The sequence below is a fragment of the Monodelphis domestica genome, chromosome 4 (assembly GCF_027887165.1).
Source record: "Monodelphis domestica isolate mMonDom1 chromosome 4, mMonDom1.pri, whole genome shotgun sequence".
Lineage (NCBI taxonomy): Eukaryota > Metazoa > Chordata > Mammalia > Didelphimorphia > Didelphidae > Monodelphis > Monodelphis domestica.
The window spans coordinates 309,572,084-309,593,152 of NC_077230.1; the positions used below are offsets into that span (position 1 = coordinate 309,572,084).

At 36.8% G+C, this 21,069-nt stretch overlaps 1 protein-coding gene across 7 annotated transcripts in view; it reads right to left on the bottom strand.

The window, feature by feature from the left end:
• The window catches only part of DCLK1 (doublecortin like kinase 1), a 415,491-nt gene that overhangs the window by 117,777 nt on the left and 276,645 nt on the right, over positions 1-21,069 (bottom strand). For all 7 annotated transcript variants that reach the window (XM_007495323.3, XM_007495321.3, XM_007495322.3 and 4 more), the window contains exon 5: positions 1,219-1,335. In XM_007495323.3, the coding sequence (XP_007495385.1) occupies positions 1,219-1,335 (117 nt within the window). The remainder of the gene's footprint in view (positions 1-1,218; positions 1,336-21,069) is intronic.

Below are 21,069 nucleotides of genomic sequence, written 5' to 3' on the forward strand. Positions count from 1 at the left end.
CAGAGATAGTCTATAATTTCATTGATATAGGGAACTCCCTATTCTTGGCAATTTATAATCTGGAACACAGAGATTAAGTGATTTGCCCAGGTCACACAGTTAAGTGGTATCAGAGGTAGAATTTTAAGTTTCTTGACTCTAAAGCCAGCTCTTTATCCATTATGCTATGCTGTTAAACTATTATTACTAATCAGCTATGACTTCCACCTGGTTTTGGTAACCACTCTCAAAAATCTCCCTTATGTTCATCCATGCTCCCCTTAGTGGCCAAAGACCTACAGCTATGGGGCCTTATCTAGTTTATATTAACCAAAGGCTCTTCAAGACAACATCTTAACCCAAAGGAATAAATATAGTAGTGATAATTTCAGGAATCCCAATGGGATGTTGGAACAGTAATATATAGGTGGACTCAAATGTTTTGGGCCTTCAGATTACCTACTGGATAATCTTTTCATCAAAGTATGTTGTCAATTTTCATAACACATTTCCTGTAACAATTCTGTGAAATTAGTATTGTGAAAATGGAATTATCCTCCCTTTGATTTTTTTTTTTAACTTAGTCAGGAACTTGAAGATATTTTAGCACTGATTACAAGGAAGTTCACACTATCAGAGAAAGGAAGTTGATCAGATAGGCACTGCACCCCGGGCAGTGCAAAGGAACTATAATTGGTTCCTGAGGTGTGACATGGGATGGGAAGGAGCTGATGGGTGGAGAAAAATGCATATAAGTGGGACACAGGTACTGCTTAGCCTCTTTTGCCTTGGTGACTCTCTTGGGATGGTGACACTGGCTGGACATTCTCTCACTTGTGTTGGTGACATTCTTGCTGAAGGCTCACACTCCTGCAGACTTCTGGCTGGAGAATGGGACCCGAGGGAGCCTTTGTGGGTGATAAGCTAGATTTCCTTGGATCAACACTTAGGGTAGGCTAGACAATTCTCTACCTCCTTCCTACATTTCCCTCTCTTTAATATCTCTATTTTAATTAAACTAAATTATTAAATCTACTAATAGCCTCATAGTTTAATTTTTAATTATTACAATTGGCGACTATCCTTTATTACAGTATGATGGTCTAAAGTTGTAATTTAAAAAAATTATACCATCTTATTAGCACCACACAAAAGCTTCACATATCCACTGTTTACTAGGATTCAAAAATTAAATTGATAAAACTAGTTGCTTCACAATAATTTTCTTCATTACTTTACCTGAACTGGTTGAAGCTGGGGATTTGCTGCGTCTTGATGGACCAGGACTCTTGGTGGTGCTCCTTCGGGATGTTGAAGCTATTTTGGTGTAGGAAGTGGATTTTACCACCCGACATTCTAAGGAATGAAAGACAAAAACAAGTTATTATTGAGGATTGTTAGTGATGAGGCAGGATTAAAATAGCATTACCAGAAAAGAGATGCGAATTTAAATATAAGAACAGGCACACTGGGTCAGACCTATGATCCATCCAGCTGGGGAATTTGTCTCTGACAGTGGTGCCAGGATACATGTTGTAAAAGGACGTAGTTGCTCTTCCTGATATCAAACTAAGCCTTACCATAAGAATCAAATTAGTTTCATCTTGGGAAACTGTTGGGAAGAATAGCAACTTCACAAAACAAATAGTAAAAATTGCTAGAGAAGACTTATAGGCACTGTCATGTTGTCTTTATCTTTATAGGGCAGGGGTTCTTAACCCAGGCTACAAGTATCTGGAAAAATTTCAGGGGATCCATGCACTTGGATGTGAGGAAAAACAATTATATTTTAATTTTCATGTGCTTCTAAATAAAATTTGGTATATCCCTCAATTATTTAAAAATATTCTTCTGAGAAGGGGTCCATAGGCTTCACCAGAGTAGCAAAGGGTTCTATGACCTACAAAAGATGAAGAACTACTGCTGAAGAATAAAAGTAGAGTATGTACTTTTCTCTATGTGTTTTCCATCTAAATTCTTCTTTCTTCTAAGAAAAATGACATAGGAAAGGCAAGTCTCATAAATCAAAACATAAGCACTACTTCTGAGGTGACGCAAGTTTCTGACAATTATGACAGGCTTGAGCAAAGTAAAGCAAGTTTGTTGTTCCTGGATAATCCTCTGGTGAACAATAACCCAATGAGAACCACGCAGTTCATCTCAGTTTGAGGGAAATAACACCATTTGCTCATAAGAGACAACAGTAAAATCAATGGAGAGGCAATATTGCCTTCCTACACTGACATAGAGACATGTTCGGGTTAGAGCTTGCATACACCCACACAGCTTTGTAGGCACACTCACATTATGCCTGCAAAATGGTTCCTGGCCTGGGGAAGGGAAACAATTTGGGTCTCATCAAAATTTCAATCCTTTGCTTTCAAGCTCACTAAATTCAACTGGAATAATCTTAAACAACAAAGAATCATTTTTGTGTTAGTCAACTACAGTAACATTATGCAAGTGTACAAAATGTAAATCTTCATTTCTGCACTCAAGATGATACCTTTTAACTCTAATTTCATACAAGCTGAAAGTTTCAGACATGATTCTGGTGATTGATGTGGACAGGAAAGATAATCTTTTTTTTCTTGTCATATTATATCTTATGCCAAAATGCTTTTGTTTCCCCCTTCTGTTCAGTTGTTTCACTTGTGTACAACTCTTCATGACCCCATTTGGATTTTTTTTTTACAAAAATGGCAGCATAGTTAACCAATTCCTTCTCCAACTCATTTTACAGATAAGAAAACTGAGGCAAATGGGATTAAGTGACTTGCTCAGGGTCACACAGCTAGTAAAAGCCAAATGTGAACTCATAAGAGATGAGCTTTCATGACCTGATCTGGAATTTTATCCACTGTGCCACCTTGCTGCCCTCTTTTCCCCCTTATTACCTAAAATGCCTCTGTATAATGATCTTTGGATATTTATTCTGTTAATAAAAACCTGTACCATGCTTTGGAATGTTGCAAATTGTGGGTCTATGCTGTGCTCATGCTAGAAAGGCCAGGGACAGAATGAAGTAGTAGATTCTCTCTTGGGATGAGTGGCTTGTATTTAGAGACCTTATTTAAACTGTTTGAGAAAAATCAAAATGGAAGAGGAAATCCTTTCTCAAATTTTATTTAGTTGCTTCTCCTTCCTGTTTTTAGGGCCAAAAGGAGATCAAATCCACTACTGCTCCCTAAGTCTCCCCAAGTCCTCCCACCCCCTAACAGTCACTTGTGATGTTTGTCTTTAATGAATGACCAGGATTTCAAGTTCCCCAGAAGAAATTTCTCTAGCAGAGTTTTTTATTTCTTAAAAGAGGGTCATATATGGAAATGTCATCCAAAAAACACAAAAATGTTGTCAAGAAAGGAAAAAGCAAATTACTAACATCGGGAGATCTGGTAAAAAGAAACTTCAAAGATGCACTAGGTTAAACCACATTATTCTGTGATTTAGCTTGGAATGTGTGTGTGTACATGTGCACATTCTCACATGTGTATTATGCCATGCACATATTTTAATTTCACTGACAAGGTTTTTGTTTTCATCTCAATATACACCTGCTAATCTAAGGCCTTTTATCATGGAGCTGAAATAAATAACTGCAGTGATGAACCATGATGTTAGGATACTGGCTAAAAAGGTTAATCTAGTCAACCAAAGACATAAATGGCTGAAAAGTCATCTGTGGCAAAACCTCTAGAGTTAAGCCATGTTGACATGGCCTAATAGAAATTTTCATAGGATTTCAGTGGGAAAAAAGTTAAGAACATGGGAAATTCTGTATCTATTCATAATAAAAATTGATGTCTCCCCTTCCTCTAATTTCTAAAAGCAAGAGGTAAGATGTGGCATCAACATAGGACATGTAGGGAAACAATAAGTTAGAGGAGAGGAAAATTCTTTTTTTTAAAAACCCTTATCTTCTGTCTGGGAGCCAAAGGGCTAGGCAATGGGGGTTAAGTGACTTGCCCAGGGTCACACAGTTGGGAAGTGTCTGAGGCCAGATTTGAACCTAGGACCTCCCATCTCTAGACCTGAGTCTCAATCCACTGAGTCACCCAGCTGCCCCTGAGGAAAGTTCTTAAGTAAGAAACTTCAGAAAACAGCCTACATCATTGGCTACTGAAGGAATCTGAGGCAACGTGTTTGGAAACAGAAATAATCTGAGTGCTGCATTTTGGAACAGCCAATGGAAAGCTATTACTTTCCTACTGTAATAATTCTTCATTATGATGAGTGAAATATGGTAGATAAATGAAATGACACCAATGCTACCATTTCTATAACTATATATATGTGTGTGTATGTGTGTGTGTGTGTGTGTGTGTGTGTGTGTGTGTATACTAAACTCACACTTTTAATGTCTGTGCTATAAACTGAAAAGATGCAATATCTAGGGGGCTCGTGAGGCTTGAATGATAATTACTAAGCACTGCTGGGTCTGAATGATAATTGCTAAGAACTGCAAGGCCTGGAAATAAATTCCTATTGCTTGCCTTCAGGATAAAAATGAAGCATCAAGGGTCTTTCACTGGTAACTATATGGTACTAAAAAGATGAGGTCAAACAGCAAAAGAGTAACAATGATGAAAAAATGTATTGACACTGCTTTTTTTCTTAGACCAAACAGCAAATTCATTTTAGGACTAATTCAGAGCCAATCCCTAAGGCAAAACAACCTCTTCCCCATTAAATTTTAGATTTTAAAATGTTTTAATTAATTTAGATGAGTATTATATTTTATAGTGGTAAAAATGCAGTGAAGAAGAGCAAATGCTTAATTAGTTTAGGGAGAATGCCAAAACTCAGCTGGTTTGAAACCAAACATTGGAAACATTGTTAATAATGCAGTCTAAATGACCAAGAAAGTACAAAAGCTTATTTGCTGACACAGAGGACTTTGTCAAAGATTCTGGCAAGGAAGAAACTCTGCAACCCCTGCCTGATTGTGGAGTTTGATTTTTAGGGGAAATACTTGCTTGTGCTGATATAGTTCATTATTTCTGACCTCTCATCCATTTTATCATAGGCCTCACTAAGACAAACATTATTAACATTTTATTTTATTTTTTTATTTTTTGGCATCATGGGTTCCTTTGACAGTCTGCTGAAGCCCTTGGAACCTATCTCAGAATACTGTCTTTAAATCTTTGAAAGAAATGTTTTACTTAAAGGTTAATGAAAATAAAGATGTGATTTCTACCCCTTCCCATTCAAGTTCAAATACTCCTTGAAATCTTTCCATGGTGGTCACAGATCCCAGGTTAAGAGCTCTTGCTCTAGAAGGATGGTTTTTGGTGGGGCTGTGCTGAGAGAAGGCTGCTGATGCTAAAGAACACTAGGTAAGCCTTTAAGAAAAGAGCAATGCAGGATGTTTTAATATAGCTACAAATCTTGACTTATCAAAAATGTGGAGTCATAAAGGAAAATAGAGCTTTCTACTCATTATTGGAGTAAGCCCTAGGGCAAGGCCAACCTGTTTGAGGAATGGAAGGTGAGCACTTTAAACATGTCTCATCCCTCTATAACTATCCCAGTTATAGGAGTGCCTTGACAGTGAGAGGAAAGCCTAAGCTTTCACCATCTGACTTGATGCCATTGCTTTCCCATTCCTTTATTCCCTCTGTTGATAAAGGATCAATAATAAAATCAACATGGCTATCTTCACTATAAAGGGCATGGCACTCTAGTTGTTCTAAGGCTCTATTGAGAATTCCTGTTTTCTGAGTATTAGATTACCCAAATTAATTTTCCCTTCCTTGTCCACTGCTTCTTGTTCCCTTATAAATATTTATATCACTTCTATACATCTTGTACTCCCATGCCATCCTGCCCTTTTCAACTCTGAATCCCATTCTTTAGTTAAACAACCAGAGCAGGATGCCTACCCCCTAAAATTATTTGATATATATTTTGTGTTTACTTTTTTATATACATGTTTCTTCCCAATAGAATGTAAGCACTTTGAAGGAAGGAACTTTTTCATTTCTGTCTTCATATTCACAGTGTTGGTGCCAAGAGAGACCCAAAATAAACGTTTATTGAATTGAACTGCATTGAACTTACAACATGACTTTGTCCTTTAGCAGTTTATCATAATAGAACAAGAAAGCTCTGATTTTCCCTAAAAATATGCTTTTAATTAAGTCTTTCTTTTTAAAAATTCCTCATGTCCTCCAGGAATAGTTCTGAAGGGTATTATCACCTCTCTGCAATCTTTATGGGGATTATCTGCATATAGTCAACATGGTAAGTCTCCTGGGATTTTAAAAAGTAGGAGACATTAAAAAATGTATCCTCTACCTTAGAGTGTTAATACCCTAGAGAGAAGAATACACCTGGCAAACACACACAGTGAATAATATACTGAGAAGAGTGAGGATGAACTGTTCTATTTTGGTTTGATCTAATATATTGTAATTTCTTGATAGCTGGGATGGATTTTGTTTTTAATCTTTGTATTTGCATTACCTAGCACAGTATGTGGAACATTACAGACAACTGATCAATGCTTGTTGATATAGATATGCAAATGGAAAACAACACCAACAACAATAAAAATGGAACCTGAATACTGTGTAGTTGTAATGACCTAGCTTGGTCCCAAAGGAACAGTATGAAAATGTAGCTTCTTCCCTCTTTTGCAGATGTGGGGTGGGGGGGCTATAGCTATAGGGGACTAGATATGTCATGCTCAATTGATTTGTTGGTTAGTTTTGCTGAACCATTATGCCATCATCTTTTGGCTATTTTAATATGATTACAAGGGATGACTTTATTAGGAAGTAAGGGAAGAGAGAAATATTGAGAAACTTAGGTGAAAGAAAAAACAAAAGTGAGCAATGCTTGTTGAATAAATGAATGAATTTAGAAGGCACAAATTCTATCTGCCTCTCAAGCTTCACCTGGTGCTGATATTCACTGCTTTAAGGAACAATTGGGAAAATCAGCTGAAGTGATGTTGAGAGTCACTTCAGGAACAACAACAACAAAAGTCATCACCAGCATCCTCCAGAGAACCTGACTGTTATATTGGACCTTTTAATTTCACTTCTCCTTTTTAGGATGTCTATTAGGTAAAAAGTGAAGTTACTAGAGTGACTGAACTTCTTTCGAACTTGCAGTCTAGTTGCTGAATAATACTTAAAAGAAAGAATGAACTTGGTTTTTGAACCTCTTTTAACATGTGCCAGAATGAGATAACTTTCAAGAAGCTATCTGATCTCTATTCTTGATTCTTAATCACGTAAAAGAACAAATTCCTCTATAAGGGTTCAGTAAGGACAATAAATGTATTTTGTTCTTGACTGTTCCAGACTACAAAGACAATCACTGATGCACTTTTAAAATATGGCAAAGAAGCAAGTCATTATCATAGAGGTAAAGATGAAAAATAGTTACTTTTCATTGTGTAGTTATATGCAAATAAGGGCCCAAAACACCGTCTGTCCTAGAAAACTTAATAAAAATGGGCTTAAACAGTAGACAAAGGACAAAACTGGCCATCAGAAATCTTTTGATTTAATGTCTAGTCAATAATACAACTTCTCTCATGTAAATAAGTACTGCCACTCATAAACTATGAAAGCTGGAATTGGGGGTAATTCCAGCTTTGAAATGAAATGAAAAAGAAGGGCAGCCAGTAAAGCTAGAGTAGTTTGAAAAAGAATAAGAAATGTGTACAACAGGAAAAACATACCAAGGGAAGAAGCATCATAGGTTCTAGACATGGAAGAGACTTTAAAATCTATCTAGTCTAACAGACTCATTTTACAGATGAAGAAACTGAGGAACAAAGAGGAGTTATTTGCTCTATGTTATACAGGCAATCAATATTGCACTAAGGATGGAAAGCTGTAGTACAAAATTTTAGTCATTGAGATTCAAATCAAATCCTCATTTATATGTATAAATGCACAGTAATCATTAAATTGGGTCAATAATTTTTTACTTTTTATTTTTGTCACAGGCTAAGCATTCCAGATGGTACACAACATTTTCAAATGTGGTCTGGCTGGCTGGAGAGCACTTCATGAAATAAAGAGGCAGCAATACCAAGTGTGCACTGAATTGACTGCAGAAACCCTATGTGGTTCTGCAAATGATTTTGTGGTTCCATGATTTTTATAACATTAACATCAAAAGAGGGATCACTCAGACTGCCTGATGGCTCTGTTCACACACACATGATCATTTTCAATGTCACAAGCAAGTTAACTATTTCATTCTTTTCTTTGAGCTCTTTTCTCACTACCAGTAAAGTCCATGTTCCCCCCCTCTGTGTTTACTGTTCTGGTTAGCATCAATTATTAGTTTATATCATCATGCAGGTAGTTCCTTCAATAATCTTTATACAACTTGTGAAATATGGTTCTGTACCATCCTCGATGCTCCAGCTTTAGATACTCTTGAGCTTTTTAATATCCTTTCCAACATTATGTTCCTTAAAGTTGGACACAATATTTAAGATACGGTTAAAGCAAGGTAGAGTAATTTATTATTGGGAACCATGTCTTTCTTTTGCATTCCCATCAATCTTTTAGAACAATTTCCATCTCTCCTCATCAGACATGTTTCCCTTTTTGTCTTCATAATTTAATCCTTGTTAACTTCCCTAACTATGGTTGTGTATGTGTAAAAGGGAATTCTTTTTTCTCTTTGTCTATTATGAGTTTACAATTATGAAAGGGAATCCTTTATTCCCTTTGTCTATCCTGAGTTAATACTACCTTAAGTACCACCACTTAATTGAATCAACAGAAGCTTGAACTAGGTGGAGTAGCTTCAAACCACTTAGTGAATTCACACCCTATGAGTATTCACCTCTCCAGAAGATGAGATTTAGAAAATTCACACCCTTAGATAAGAATTTAACCTTCAGAAGGTGAGAAGTTGATTCTATAGACACTGTCCCCTGGGCAGTGTAGACAAATTGGAAACTGTGATTGGCCCCTGTGAAGAGGGGCAGGGATGGGGAGTCACCATAAAAGCAAGCCTGAATTCCCTCAGAGCAGATTGTCTTTGAGAAGACAGTCTGAAGAGATTGTCTTCTGGAGCTAGTCTTAGATAGTCTTCGAGTGAGCTTTACTGGAGACTGCGGCTTGGATTGTGGGCTTGGAACTCAGCTTCAACTTAGACTAACTCCTGGACTACTTTGTTGGGTGAGTGAAAGGCTGACTACTTTCCTAGTTTCCTAAGAGATTAGCTTCATCTTGGAGGAGGCCACATGGTTACTCACTACCAGCCTTCCCGGTTGAGAGCTAATTAATCTGTGCCTGGATTAAGCAGACCTTGAGTAAACATTTAGGTTGATAGGATAGATAACCTCTTGAACCTCTTCACATTTCTCTACTTTATTATTTCCTCTCTATTTTGTAAATATTTGTAAATAAATTTCTGACTCAAGATATAAATATTGGCGATCACATAATTTCATAAAATTATTGTCCAACCATTAAATTTAACCCTTACATATTCCAGATTAAGATCATCTCTTCCTTCTTTCCCTCCCTCTCTTCCTTTCTTCTTTCCTTCTTTTTAAAAATAAAAACACTTACCTTCCATCTTAAAATTGATACTAAGTATCAATTCCAAGGCAGAAGAGTGGTAAGGGCTAGGTAATTGGTTTTAATTGACTTGCACAGGTTCACACAGCTAGGAAGTATCTGAGGTCATATTGAACCCCAGAACCAGGATCTCCTGACCTGGCTCTCTGTCCATTCAGTTATCTAGCTGCTCCCCTTTCTTTATCACAAACTCTAGAAGTTTCTTATCCTCTAAATAATTCATATTACCTTTGTGTTCTCTCTATTCGTATTCCTACCAAATAGGAAACTAGTATAACATAAATAAAATTAAGGTCATATCTTATTTTCCAAAATGGCTCTCTTTGCCAACTTCCCTATGCAATTACTGGCATTACTTATCTCCCAATATCCAAGGCTTACAGTCTAGCAGTCATCATTTACCATTTCTCTGCATTCATTTAGAAAATCTTGTCACTTCCTTCTCCATATTATGTCCCAGATCTGATCAGTCTATTCTACTCCCCCACTCTTATCTGAGTACTTATGCAAAGATCTCTTTAATCACCTACTTACTCATCAAATGGCTTTATTTTGCTCTGTATACTATTGCCTAATTAATATTTCCAAAACCATGATTCATCATTGGTCATTTGCTCAGGTCCCTGCAATCAATTCTTCATGCTTGTTGCATCAAATCCAATCCTTTAACCATATATTCAAAGTTCATTATCCAAAGCCTCAACTTTTACCAAGTCTTAATAAAATTTATTTTTTGCTTTATATTCAGGCTAAATGTTGCATGACTGTTGTCACAGAATATTATAGTTTTGATTATCACTCAGAGGCATGTGAATAAAAACCATTTATTAAGCAGTTAATATCTTGCTGCAAAGTGCTGTGCTAAGTACCAGGGATATAAAAACAGAACAGTCTGCTGCCTAAAAGAGTTTATATTCTAGTGGACAAAGGCATTTCCTGGAATGGTGTCTAGGTAATAGCATATTTATTTGGAAAATCACAGAGGTGGAGAGTGGATTAACAGACCTTATAGCAATGACTATTGTGTTTTGATTGTTTCAGAACTGGAGGAAGTAAGAGGTATTACAAGGTGGTAAGGGAAAAAAATGCTTGGGTATAAATAGCCCTCATTACAAATGAGGAAGTGAGAAATGGAATAAAGGAAATACAAAAGTATGATGGGAAGATCCATGTGATTCTCTGGTATCCCCCAAATGTCAGGAGATCAAGAATTCCCCTACCTCCATCCGCTACACATTGGCCAAACCCTTTGTAGTGAATTTATGGATGGCCACAGACAAAATTCCTATAGGATGAGGTGGCACAAATGGTTTGTGATTTGCATTATCAGAAAGAAATCTATCTTGATAAGTTTATGGAATACACTCAATCCTTTATGTTGACAAATACCATCATGAAATGAAGAACAGAATTCAGTCAAAGAGCTAGTAGTACTCAATATCAACTGTGATAAACATATACTTGACACATGAGTCTGATTCTAGTCCCTGAAACTTAACTCTTCTCCAAGAAGAGACTGGGCTGTTCTTGGAAGGCATTGAATATGATCAGAAACCTTCTGACATGAAGATGAATCATCAGCACCCAGAGGTAAAGGACTTATAAAACTGTACAGACGATTGACATTATTTAGAATAGGAGTTCTTAACATTTTGTGTCATGTATCCCTTTTGTTAATCTAGTTAAATCTGTGAACTCCTCAGAATTAAATTTACATTTATAAAATTCCATTTTTAAGTTCATGAAATAAAATATATAGTGTTACACAGAAAATCAAATTTATAAAGAGTTACCAAAATCTATACCAACATTTATATCTTTTATCTAAATAGACAAATGAACATGACTCCTGGTCAAAAACCCCTAATTTAGGTTGAATACTGTAGAATATTTGTCTTCATTTGTAGCTAACCATTTTAGTGGTATCAAAGTAGGGAATCAATGGATTTTCTGGTTCTAAGGTCTCACTGAAGATTTTGACCCAGAGATTGTTATAACCAACTGAAATAATAGATAGTTCAAAATGGAATTTTTGTGGCTTAAGAGCTATCTTAAACTTGGAGGATATACTGGAGGAAGACTATGAGATCTATTGCCTCTTCCCAGGGCTACCCTAGAGTCTAATTGTACTATTCATCACTATGGCTTCCACATTAATAATAAGAACAATAATAATAAATGCATATTTATATAGGATCTACACACCAGTCACTATGCTAAGCACTTGACAAATATTTCGTCCTCATGTTGTAGGTGCTAGGATATAGGCGCTACTACTATCCCAATTACAGATGAGGAAACTAAGGCAAACAGGTTAAGTGATTTGCCCAATATTACTGACTAGAGATGGGATTTGAACTCAGATCTTTCTGACTCTAGTCCTGGCACTATATCCACTATACCACCAAGATATGCCATAGTGCCCTACATATTGCCAGAGGTCACAGTCCTCTTGGTTAGAGAAGAGATAATATTATTACCATTATATGTAAGCATTTGTAATTTGCTTTAGGGATACAGAACAGTTATAAGCTTTCTGAAGGTAAGGATAATTTCATTGTTGTCTTTGTATATCTAATGCTTAGGGGAAAGGAATAAATATTTATATAGTGCTTGGCACTATGCTAAGCACTTTTTACAAATATCTCATTTGATCTTCAAGACAATCCTCCAAGATAGGTACTATGATTATCCTTTATAGTTGAGGCAAACAGAGTTTAAGCCTAGGGTCACATAGCAAGTAAATGTCTGAGACTGGGGGTAAATTCAGGTCTTTGACTTGAGACCCAGAATCCAATCCATTTCACCTGTAGCTCCTTCTAAATATTGAAAGGACTTAATAAATATTGGGTGAGTTGAAAAGTTCTGGATTTGGAGTCAGAGTAACTTGTTTGAATCTTTTCTCTGCCACATACTGCTTGTGTGACCTTGAACAAGTCATTTCACATCTTAAAGTCTCAATTTCATCATCTGAAAAATGAGGAGGTTGGATTGGACATTCTCTAAGGCTCCTTCCAACTCCAAAACTTTGATCTTATGAAGGTCACAAACGCTATTAGACCTGAGCAATAATAATTTTAAAAGCTTGTGGAATAACTAAGAAATTATTAGTCTTAGTATTTAAAGTAGTTATACAAAAGGAAAGAAGAAAGGAAAGAGAGAATATTGGACTAAAATGTAGGTAAACTTAATCTAGAAAACCAATCCTAGAAAATGGACAACTCACCATCCAGATTCAGATTTGACCCAAGTCTATTTTTGGAAGAACACCAAAATGTCATCCTGACCTAGGCTCCACCCAAGGCCAAACTCAGACCTTGGAAGAATAACAAGAAATCATCTGGAAAGAAAAATTGAGGCCACCTGGCTTTTGTCAAACCCAAGATGGAAGTCAAGCAAGAATTACGAGTGATGTGGGAAATAAGGGTTTGGTATGCCTCAGGGGCCAAAATGAAGTATCAAAGTGACATGAATGAAAATATGATATTCTTCCATTTAGAAAAGGTATTCTATATATTTCACACATACTGTCTCACTCTAGGATAATTTGTAGATCTTTGAGAAAGATTTATCTGGAATGACAGGGTCAAAAGATAAACTATTTAGGGACAGGCTGAGGTTCCTGCTAGGGAATCTATCTTCAGGGAGTGGTTCAGGGCTCAGTGAATATGCGGATAAACTCAAATGCCTGGGATGAGGAAAGGTGAATGAATGGCATCCTGAACAGGGATTGTGAAAACTCTTGAAAAGTTGAATTCAAGTATAGGATAATATATTTGTCTTTGGGGAAGAGAATAATAGGAAGTATTGGAGTAATGACTCATCAAACTCCATCTTAAATACAGAAAAAAAAATCATTCCTTCCATGAGAACTAGGGCAGCTTTGTCTAAGGAAGCCCCTCTGGAAGGTTAAGGAAGTATCCAAAAAGGGCTATAACTGGAGGACAGGTGAATTTGAATGTCCTAAGCAACTGGGAAACCTTTAGGGGAAAACAGAATTATCTTAGGGGAAGAATCGGATGGAACCAAAATATAAGGAATATCATATTCTCCTTTTCAAAGATCTCCCATCCTCTCTTCCTCTCATCCTTTGAATAGATGGGCAGGCTGGTTTCTCCTGAAGGGCACCTGGAAGGCCACTCTTTCTCCAAGGGACCCGGGAAAGTAGAGCTTAAGAAGTACTCACTTCATGCAAGTTGTCAGCAAGGCACATTTTCCATTCTAGGGATTCTGTGAAATAGGCATTGAGCTTGACTAAGTGAGACACAAAGGATAAATCTGTTGAACTCTAGGATATCAGCTAGGAATAGCTGGCATACAGGAAGCATAACTACATTTGAGATGTAAGTCATTGGAAAGACTCGTCACTAAAATGTGGAAGGGGCATTTGGGAAAGGATATTAAATCTGGGTCCAAGTTTGGAAAACATTTGAGTTTATTACTTTTCTGCCTTGTGTTAAATTTGGAGAGATAACACTGACTTAACACCTTGCACATAAATTCCTCTGTGACCTTCAATTTCATAAGGGAGAAATATTCCAAGTTCACAAATGGCATTAAAAAATAAATTGACAATAATACCAGGAATGAACAAATACAGTTCAGAAGTTACAATGAATAACATGTTGCCTGAAGGCTGGCCTGGCTTAAGTAGGTTCTAGCAAGAGACTAATATTCAAGAAACTGAACATCATTCCATCACTATATTAAGCTGATGAAGCCCTGGTCCAAGTAGCCATGTCTAGTTTAGGACTTTTCCTTTTTAAGGGCAATCAGAGAATCTGAGAGATAATCACTTCAAAGAAGAATAACTTACATGGCTAAAAGCATTGGGAAAATGGGACCTAAAAAGTACAGGCATGACAGTTTCTGAAGGAGAGAAAAGTTGGAAAGGCTTAATAATCATCTTGAAGTTTATGAAGAACTATTATAAGGAAAACAGTAAGAAGCTGTTTCACATCTAAAATAAGGATGGAACAAGACGGAACCAGCTAAAATTATAGCAAGGAAAATTTGGCTTTGATACAAGAAAAAATATCTAGACAATAAGGAATGATCGACTCAGGAACAGGTTGCCAAGGAAAGCTATATATTCCTTCCATAAAGACCCCTCCCCAAGGCCAAGATAGGCAAATGTTTCACATTAGTGGTTTAGATCTGTTTGTTAGTAGGTATTAGAAGGTATCTGTGACCTCTCTGGAGGGGCTTAAAGGAGGCTGTACTAATAAAATACACACCCTTGGTGTCTTCTAGAAAGGACTTGTGCTGGTATAGCACTTAAGGTTGTGAGGTGGCATAGTGGATAGAAGACTGGACTTGGGACCAGGAAGTCCCGAGTTCAAATTCTGCTTCAGATGCAGACTGTGTGATCCTGGATAAATCTCTCTCTGCCTCAGTTTACTCATTGGTAAAATGGAAACAATACTAGCATTTATAATTATGATTGTTGCAAAGATCAAATAAGATAGTTATAAAATACTTTGTAATCTTAAAGCATTATATAACTACTTATTGTTATTATTATTTAAACAGACAATGCCACCTTTTCCAAAGAATTCTGGATAAACTACTGGGAGGCAAACTGCAAAAAAACAAATTAAGTGCTCCATATATAGACTAGTTCTCTGTGAATCATTTATGCCTTTGGATTCTGTCATTTCAATTGGTCAGCAAATATACATTATATGACAAAGTACTATGTTAAATGCTGGGGATACCAATACAAATACGAAGACAATCCCTGCTCTCAAGACTGACAATCTAATGAAAAAGAATTATAGCTAGTAAGTACTAGATGCTATGCTAAGCTCTTTACAAAAATTGTCATTTGATTCTTGCAATACTGCTGGAAGATAAATGGTATCATGATCCCCACTATACAGTTGAGAAAATGGAAGCCAAAAGAGATTAAGTGACTTTCTCGTAGTCATACATTCAGTTAAATGTCTGGGGTTGGACCTGAACTCACGTTTCCCTAGTTCCAGGACCAGTACTCTATCCACTGGACCAGTTAGCTATCATTTCTAGGTTATTCTTTGTAAAATCCAGTAGATAGGCCAGAAGTAGGGATGAAATAAATTATTTCCTTTAAAAAAATAATTCAGTACAGATGAAGTTCTACCAGTTAGCAATTACTGATTCAGTTGAGGCTATCAGAGGGGCCTCATTGTCTCCTAGATTTCTGGGAAGAAAAAGAGGCTACTAGCCCAACTTAAAGATTAAATAATAGAGATTGATCTTACATTTCTAGAAATAAAACTGCCTACATTATGACATTAAAAGATCAGCTTCTGGAAAGGACAAGTCCTAAGGACTTCATACTCCTGTGCCTTGCTCTATCTTCCTAACTTTTTTCCCCCAAATACGTAGTCATATTTTCAGCTCTTGGTAGACCCTGGCTAATGCTTTCATTTTTCTTGGGCAAAGTTGGAAATGAGGAATGGTTAAGAATTAGTCACAAATTTCATCAAGTCAAAATTTCTCTTTCTAAATAAAAAAAGCTGCTATTCATACAATCAATCACATAGTTAAGTTACTTTAAAAACCACTTTGTAAAACTGAATTGGAACGTCTGTGTCATGAGCAGAGTAGGTTGCCTGGTTTCCATTGGTATCTGGGTTAGCTGTTGGATACATCATGGGGTGGTGATGGCAGGGGCACTTTGGGGTGGAGATAGGAGCAGATGTTCAGTCTGAATCCCTTAAGGAACCTTAAAATGCAACTAAGTTGTTTTTCAGAAGTAAACAATGGTTGGCTGAACTTCTTGATTGTTTTCTAGAATAATTCTCCTAAAAATAATACCATTCTGAAGTGGCTCAGTCAGGGCCAGAGCCACAATGGAGAATTAAGATCAACATTGGCTAACAGAAGAGAGATACAGCATTAATAGCCACTCCTCTCTAAATCAGCGATCACTTCATGAGATCAATTTCCAAATTCATCAAGACTATATTGTGACTTTTATTATTCTTTTTAGAGGATAAGATAAAATCATAAATAACTATAATTGTTAATTCTACATATATTCAAAGAATCTCATGACCAAGTGCTATATTAATTTGGAGGGGGAGGGCTTTCACTGATGAGGGCAATCAGGAAGACTTCAAGGAAGAGATGGCATTTTATTTGGTTTCTAAAGGTTGTGTAGGAATTCAACAGTGTAGGAAGTAAGAACATGCCAAGACAAGTTAGAAAGTACAGGCAAGGTAAGAAAATCTGTTAGTACAATTTGGCTGGCTGGGGGAATATGAAAATACGTAAAAGATAAAACTGAAAAGGCAAATGACTACAATTTGTAGAGGGTCTTGGATACCAGGAAAAAGATTAATTATAATTTTCATTGATGGGGCAATATGCAGCTACAGTATATTTTTGAGCAGAGGAATAACATGATATGATTTATTGATAAGGAATATCAGTGTGACAGGACATGAAAGAAATACTGAAATAGGGACTGGAAACAAGAATAACAGTGAAGAGGCTATTGAAATAATCTATCCAAATGGTACTGAGGGCATGTCTTAGAAAAGTAGGGATGGGAATAGAGAGGAAGTGACTAGAGCTGCTACAAATGTGGAACTTAAGGTTTTAGCCACTAATTGGGTATATGAGGTGAGGAGGAAGGAATAGTCTAAGTTAGTAAGGTTTTGAAAATTGAAACTACTGGAAAAGTAGGATGACTGGCAGACAAAGTAGAAGTCAAGAGGAACAGGATTAGAGAGGAAATGCAAAGTTCAGTTTTGGACATGTCAAGTTTGAGATGCCATTAAAGCATCCATGTGGAGAATTTTTTTTAATTTAGAAAATTTTATTTAAATAATTTAGAATATTTTCCCAAGGTTACAGGATTCATATTCTTTCCCTCACCTTCCCCCCCCTCCCATAGCTGACGTGCAATTTCATTGGGTTTTACATACGTCATTGATCAAGACCCATTTCCATATTATTGATATTTGCACTAGGGTGATCATTTAGAGTCTACAGCCCCAATCACATCTCCTCGACCCTGTCATCAAGCAGTTATTTTTCTTCTGTGTTTCTGCTTCCACAGTTCTTCCTCTGAATGTGGATAGTGTTCTTTCTCATAAGTTCCTCTGGATTGTCCTGGATCATTGCATTGTTGCTAGTAGAGAAGTCCATTACATTCTATTGTACCACAGAGTATTAGTCTCTGTGTATAATGTTCTCCTGGATCTGCTCCTTTCACTCTGTATCAATTCCTGGAGGTCTGTCCAGTTAACATGGAATTCCTCTAGTTCATTGTTTCTTTGAGCACAATAGTATTCCATCACCAACATATACCACAATTGGTTCATCCATTTCCCAATTGAAGAGCATCCCCTCATTTTCCAATTTTTTGCCACGACAAAGAGTGCAGCTATAAATATTTTTATATAAGTCTTTTTCCTTGTGATCTCTTTGGGGTATAAACCCAGCAATGGTATGGTTGGATCAAAGGGCAGGCAGTCTTTTGGTGCCCTTTGGGCATAGTTCCAAATTGTCATCCAGAATGGTTGGATCAATTCACAACTCCCATGTGGAAAATTCTTAAAGGAAATTGGAGATAGGGTTCTGGAGCTTGGGAGAGAGAACAGAGCAGGAGGTAAAAGAGTTGATGGAGTGGTTGCTGATGATATAGGAGCAAATGGGACTGCCAAATAAAAGATAGAGAAAAGAGGTGGAAACCTTGAAGAAATACATAGAAAAAGGTGACTGGGAAAAGAAGAGATGACCTAGAAAGAATCAGTTAGGTAGGAGGAGCAGTTTAGGTAGCTAGGAGGAACAGAGAGGTAGACTGTAGAGTCTTTAAAGTGATGGGAAAAGAGAATATTCTGGAGAAGAGGATGGTTAATAGTTTCAAAGATACCAAAAAGTTAAGGAGAATGAGAAGTAACAAAAGCCACTAGATTTGGTAACTCAGCCATTGGTCATCTTAGAGCAGTGGGTATAGAAGACTGATTGCAAAGAGATAAAGAGAGAGTATGAGTGGTGAAAAAATGGAGCCAATGGATAGAGACAAAGTTCTTTCAAGGACAGCAGTGAATGGGAGGAGAGAAATGAGATGGAAGCTAAATGGGCTGAGGAATCAAGAGCTTTTTTTTCTTTTTAAAGAATTGTGGAGATCTAAGTATGTCTGTAAACAGATGTGAAAGAACAAGTGGAGAGGGGGAAATTAAAGATGCATGGGTGTGGGAGGATGACTGCTAGAATGAGGACCTGGAGGAGGCAGGAGGGAATGGAATCAAGGGTACAGTAAATGGAGCAGGGGTATTGAGACCTCTTCTGTATGGGAAGGAAAGAGTGGGTGATAATGCTTACAGGTTCAGAGAAATCACAGAGGGCAGCTTGGGAAGTTCTCATTACCTGGACTCAATTTTTTCAGTAAGGTAGAATGCTAAGTCATTCTTCAGCAAGGATAGAATACTAAGATATTAAAAGTTTAGAATTGAAAGTGGGAAGGGAAGCTAGGTGACTCAGTGGGTAGAGAAGCAGGCCTACCGATGGGATATCCTGGGTTCAAATGTGACTTCAAAAACTTCCTACCTGTGTGACCCTGGGGAGGTCACTTAACCCCAATTGTCTAGCCCTTATTACTCTTCTGCCTTGGAACTGTATCAATTCTAACATAGAGATAAGGGCTAAAAAGAAAACTGAAAGAAGATTTGTAGGTTACTTAGTCTCTAGTCCAATTTTATAATTTTACAAATAAAGAAATTTCCTGGTCTCCTTTAATGCTAGTGCTTTCCCTCCGAAATTACTTCTAATTTATTATATACATGATAATAGTAATAATGATAATAGCAACCATTTTATAAATACCTCATTTAATCCTCATAATAACCTTGGGAGGTAGATATCCTCATTTTATAGGAAAAGGAACTGAGGTAAGCAAAAGTTAAATGTCTTGCACAGGGCCACATAGCTAAGTGTCTAAGATCACATTTGAACTCGGGATTTCCTGACTTGAGGTCTGGACCTCTATCAACTGTGGCACCTAGCTTCCAGTTGCATGTTATCTACAAAGTTCTTTGCATGTTGTCTTCACCGTTAGACTGTGGGCTACTTGAAGGACAAGATTATTTTTGCCTTTTTTTTTTTTTAATTTCCAAAGCTTATCACGGTGCTTGCTGGCACATGCCTAATAAATGATGACTGACTTGACTTGACTTATGAGGCCCCGTCCAGCTTTAAATGAAGCTTTTTATGAGCCAATTCTTTCTTTTTAAAGGGGGGTTAATTAAAATTTCTTTTTGTCTCTTTCCTCTTTTATACTCATTCAAGATAAGGAAGACATTGCAGGACCCTAATTGTTCTATTTGTTCTGCTCTGAAAACATTTTCTTTCCCTAACTTTTGCCAGAAGCACTCCATTTAATTAAGCTCCTTATGGTGTTCCATAGAATCATAAAATTATAGAGCTGGATGAGACTTCAAAGGTCATCTGGCTTTTGGTAAATTTTTACTGTTTTGTAAAACTTTCACTGCCAAAATAACTTCTTGAAACTTATCAAGCGTATGAAAGGGAATAGAGCTTCCTTGAATTCCCATAATCATAGTTATTTATGATAGGGAGGGGGTGTCCAAAAAGCCTTGGATTAGTTTTCATTTATTGAGACTTAAATAACTATTATTGTACACAGGATGCATAGAATCCTGTACACAGAATCTAGGGCTATTTTCCTCTAACTGCTCCTGATTTACATCATGTCGATCTTTACATCTAACTGGGTGATCATAGTATATTGAGCTCAGGTCACAGAATCACATAGGAACATAGAATGAAAGAAAGAAGGAGCTATGGAAGGAAGATAATTTGACTTCTTAATTTTATAGATGAAAAAACCAAAACCTTAAGAAATGAAATGCTTTAAGATCACATTGTGTAGTAAGAAGCAGAACTGGGATTTGGACCCCAAATTCATCATTCTTTCCACTAAAACATGTAAATCTCCATTAATTAGGGGTGGAAAACGTAGAACGAGGAAGCATGGTGTAGTGGATAGGGATCTTATCTTTGTATCAGGAAGTCCTGGATTCAAAACCTGCCTCTGAAATACACTGACTTTATGATCCTAGGTAAGTAACTTATCATGTCAGGGTTCTCAGATAAATGCATAAGATTATAAGCTTCAGTGCAAATGTGCCTTAGTTTCCTCAGAGGGAAGTCCTCATACAAATGAAATCCCAGACCCAGAAAAGAAACGGCTAGCATTAATATAGTGCTCTTAAGGATTGTCAAGTGTTTAACATATGTTAATATTTAATCTTCATAGCAACCTTGTGAGATAAGTGCTCCTATAAATATTATTTCATTTAATCCTTCCAATAACCCTGGGAGGTAGATGATATTATTATACTCCTTTTATAGATGAAAGAACTGAGGCAGGCAGAGGTTAAATGACTTGCACAGGTTTATGAGCTAGCAAGTATGTAATAAATTATCCCCAGTTTGTAAATGAAGAAACCGAGGAACAGAGGAGTTATGCTATTGAGGCAGGATTCCAAATTCTGTGCTCTACTCACTATGC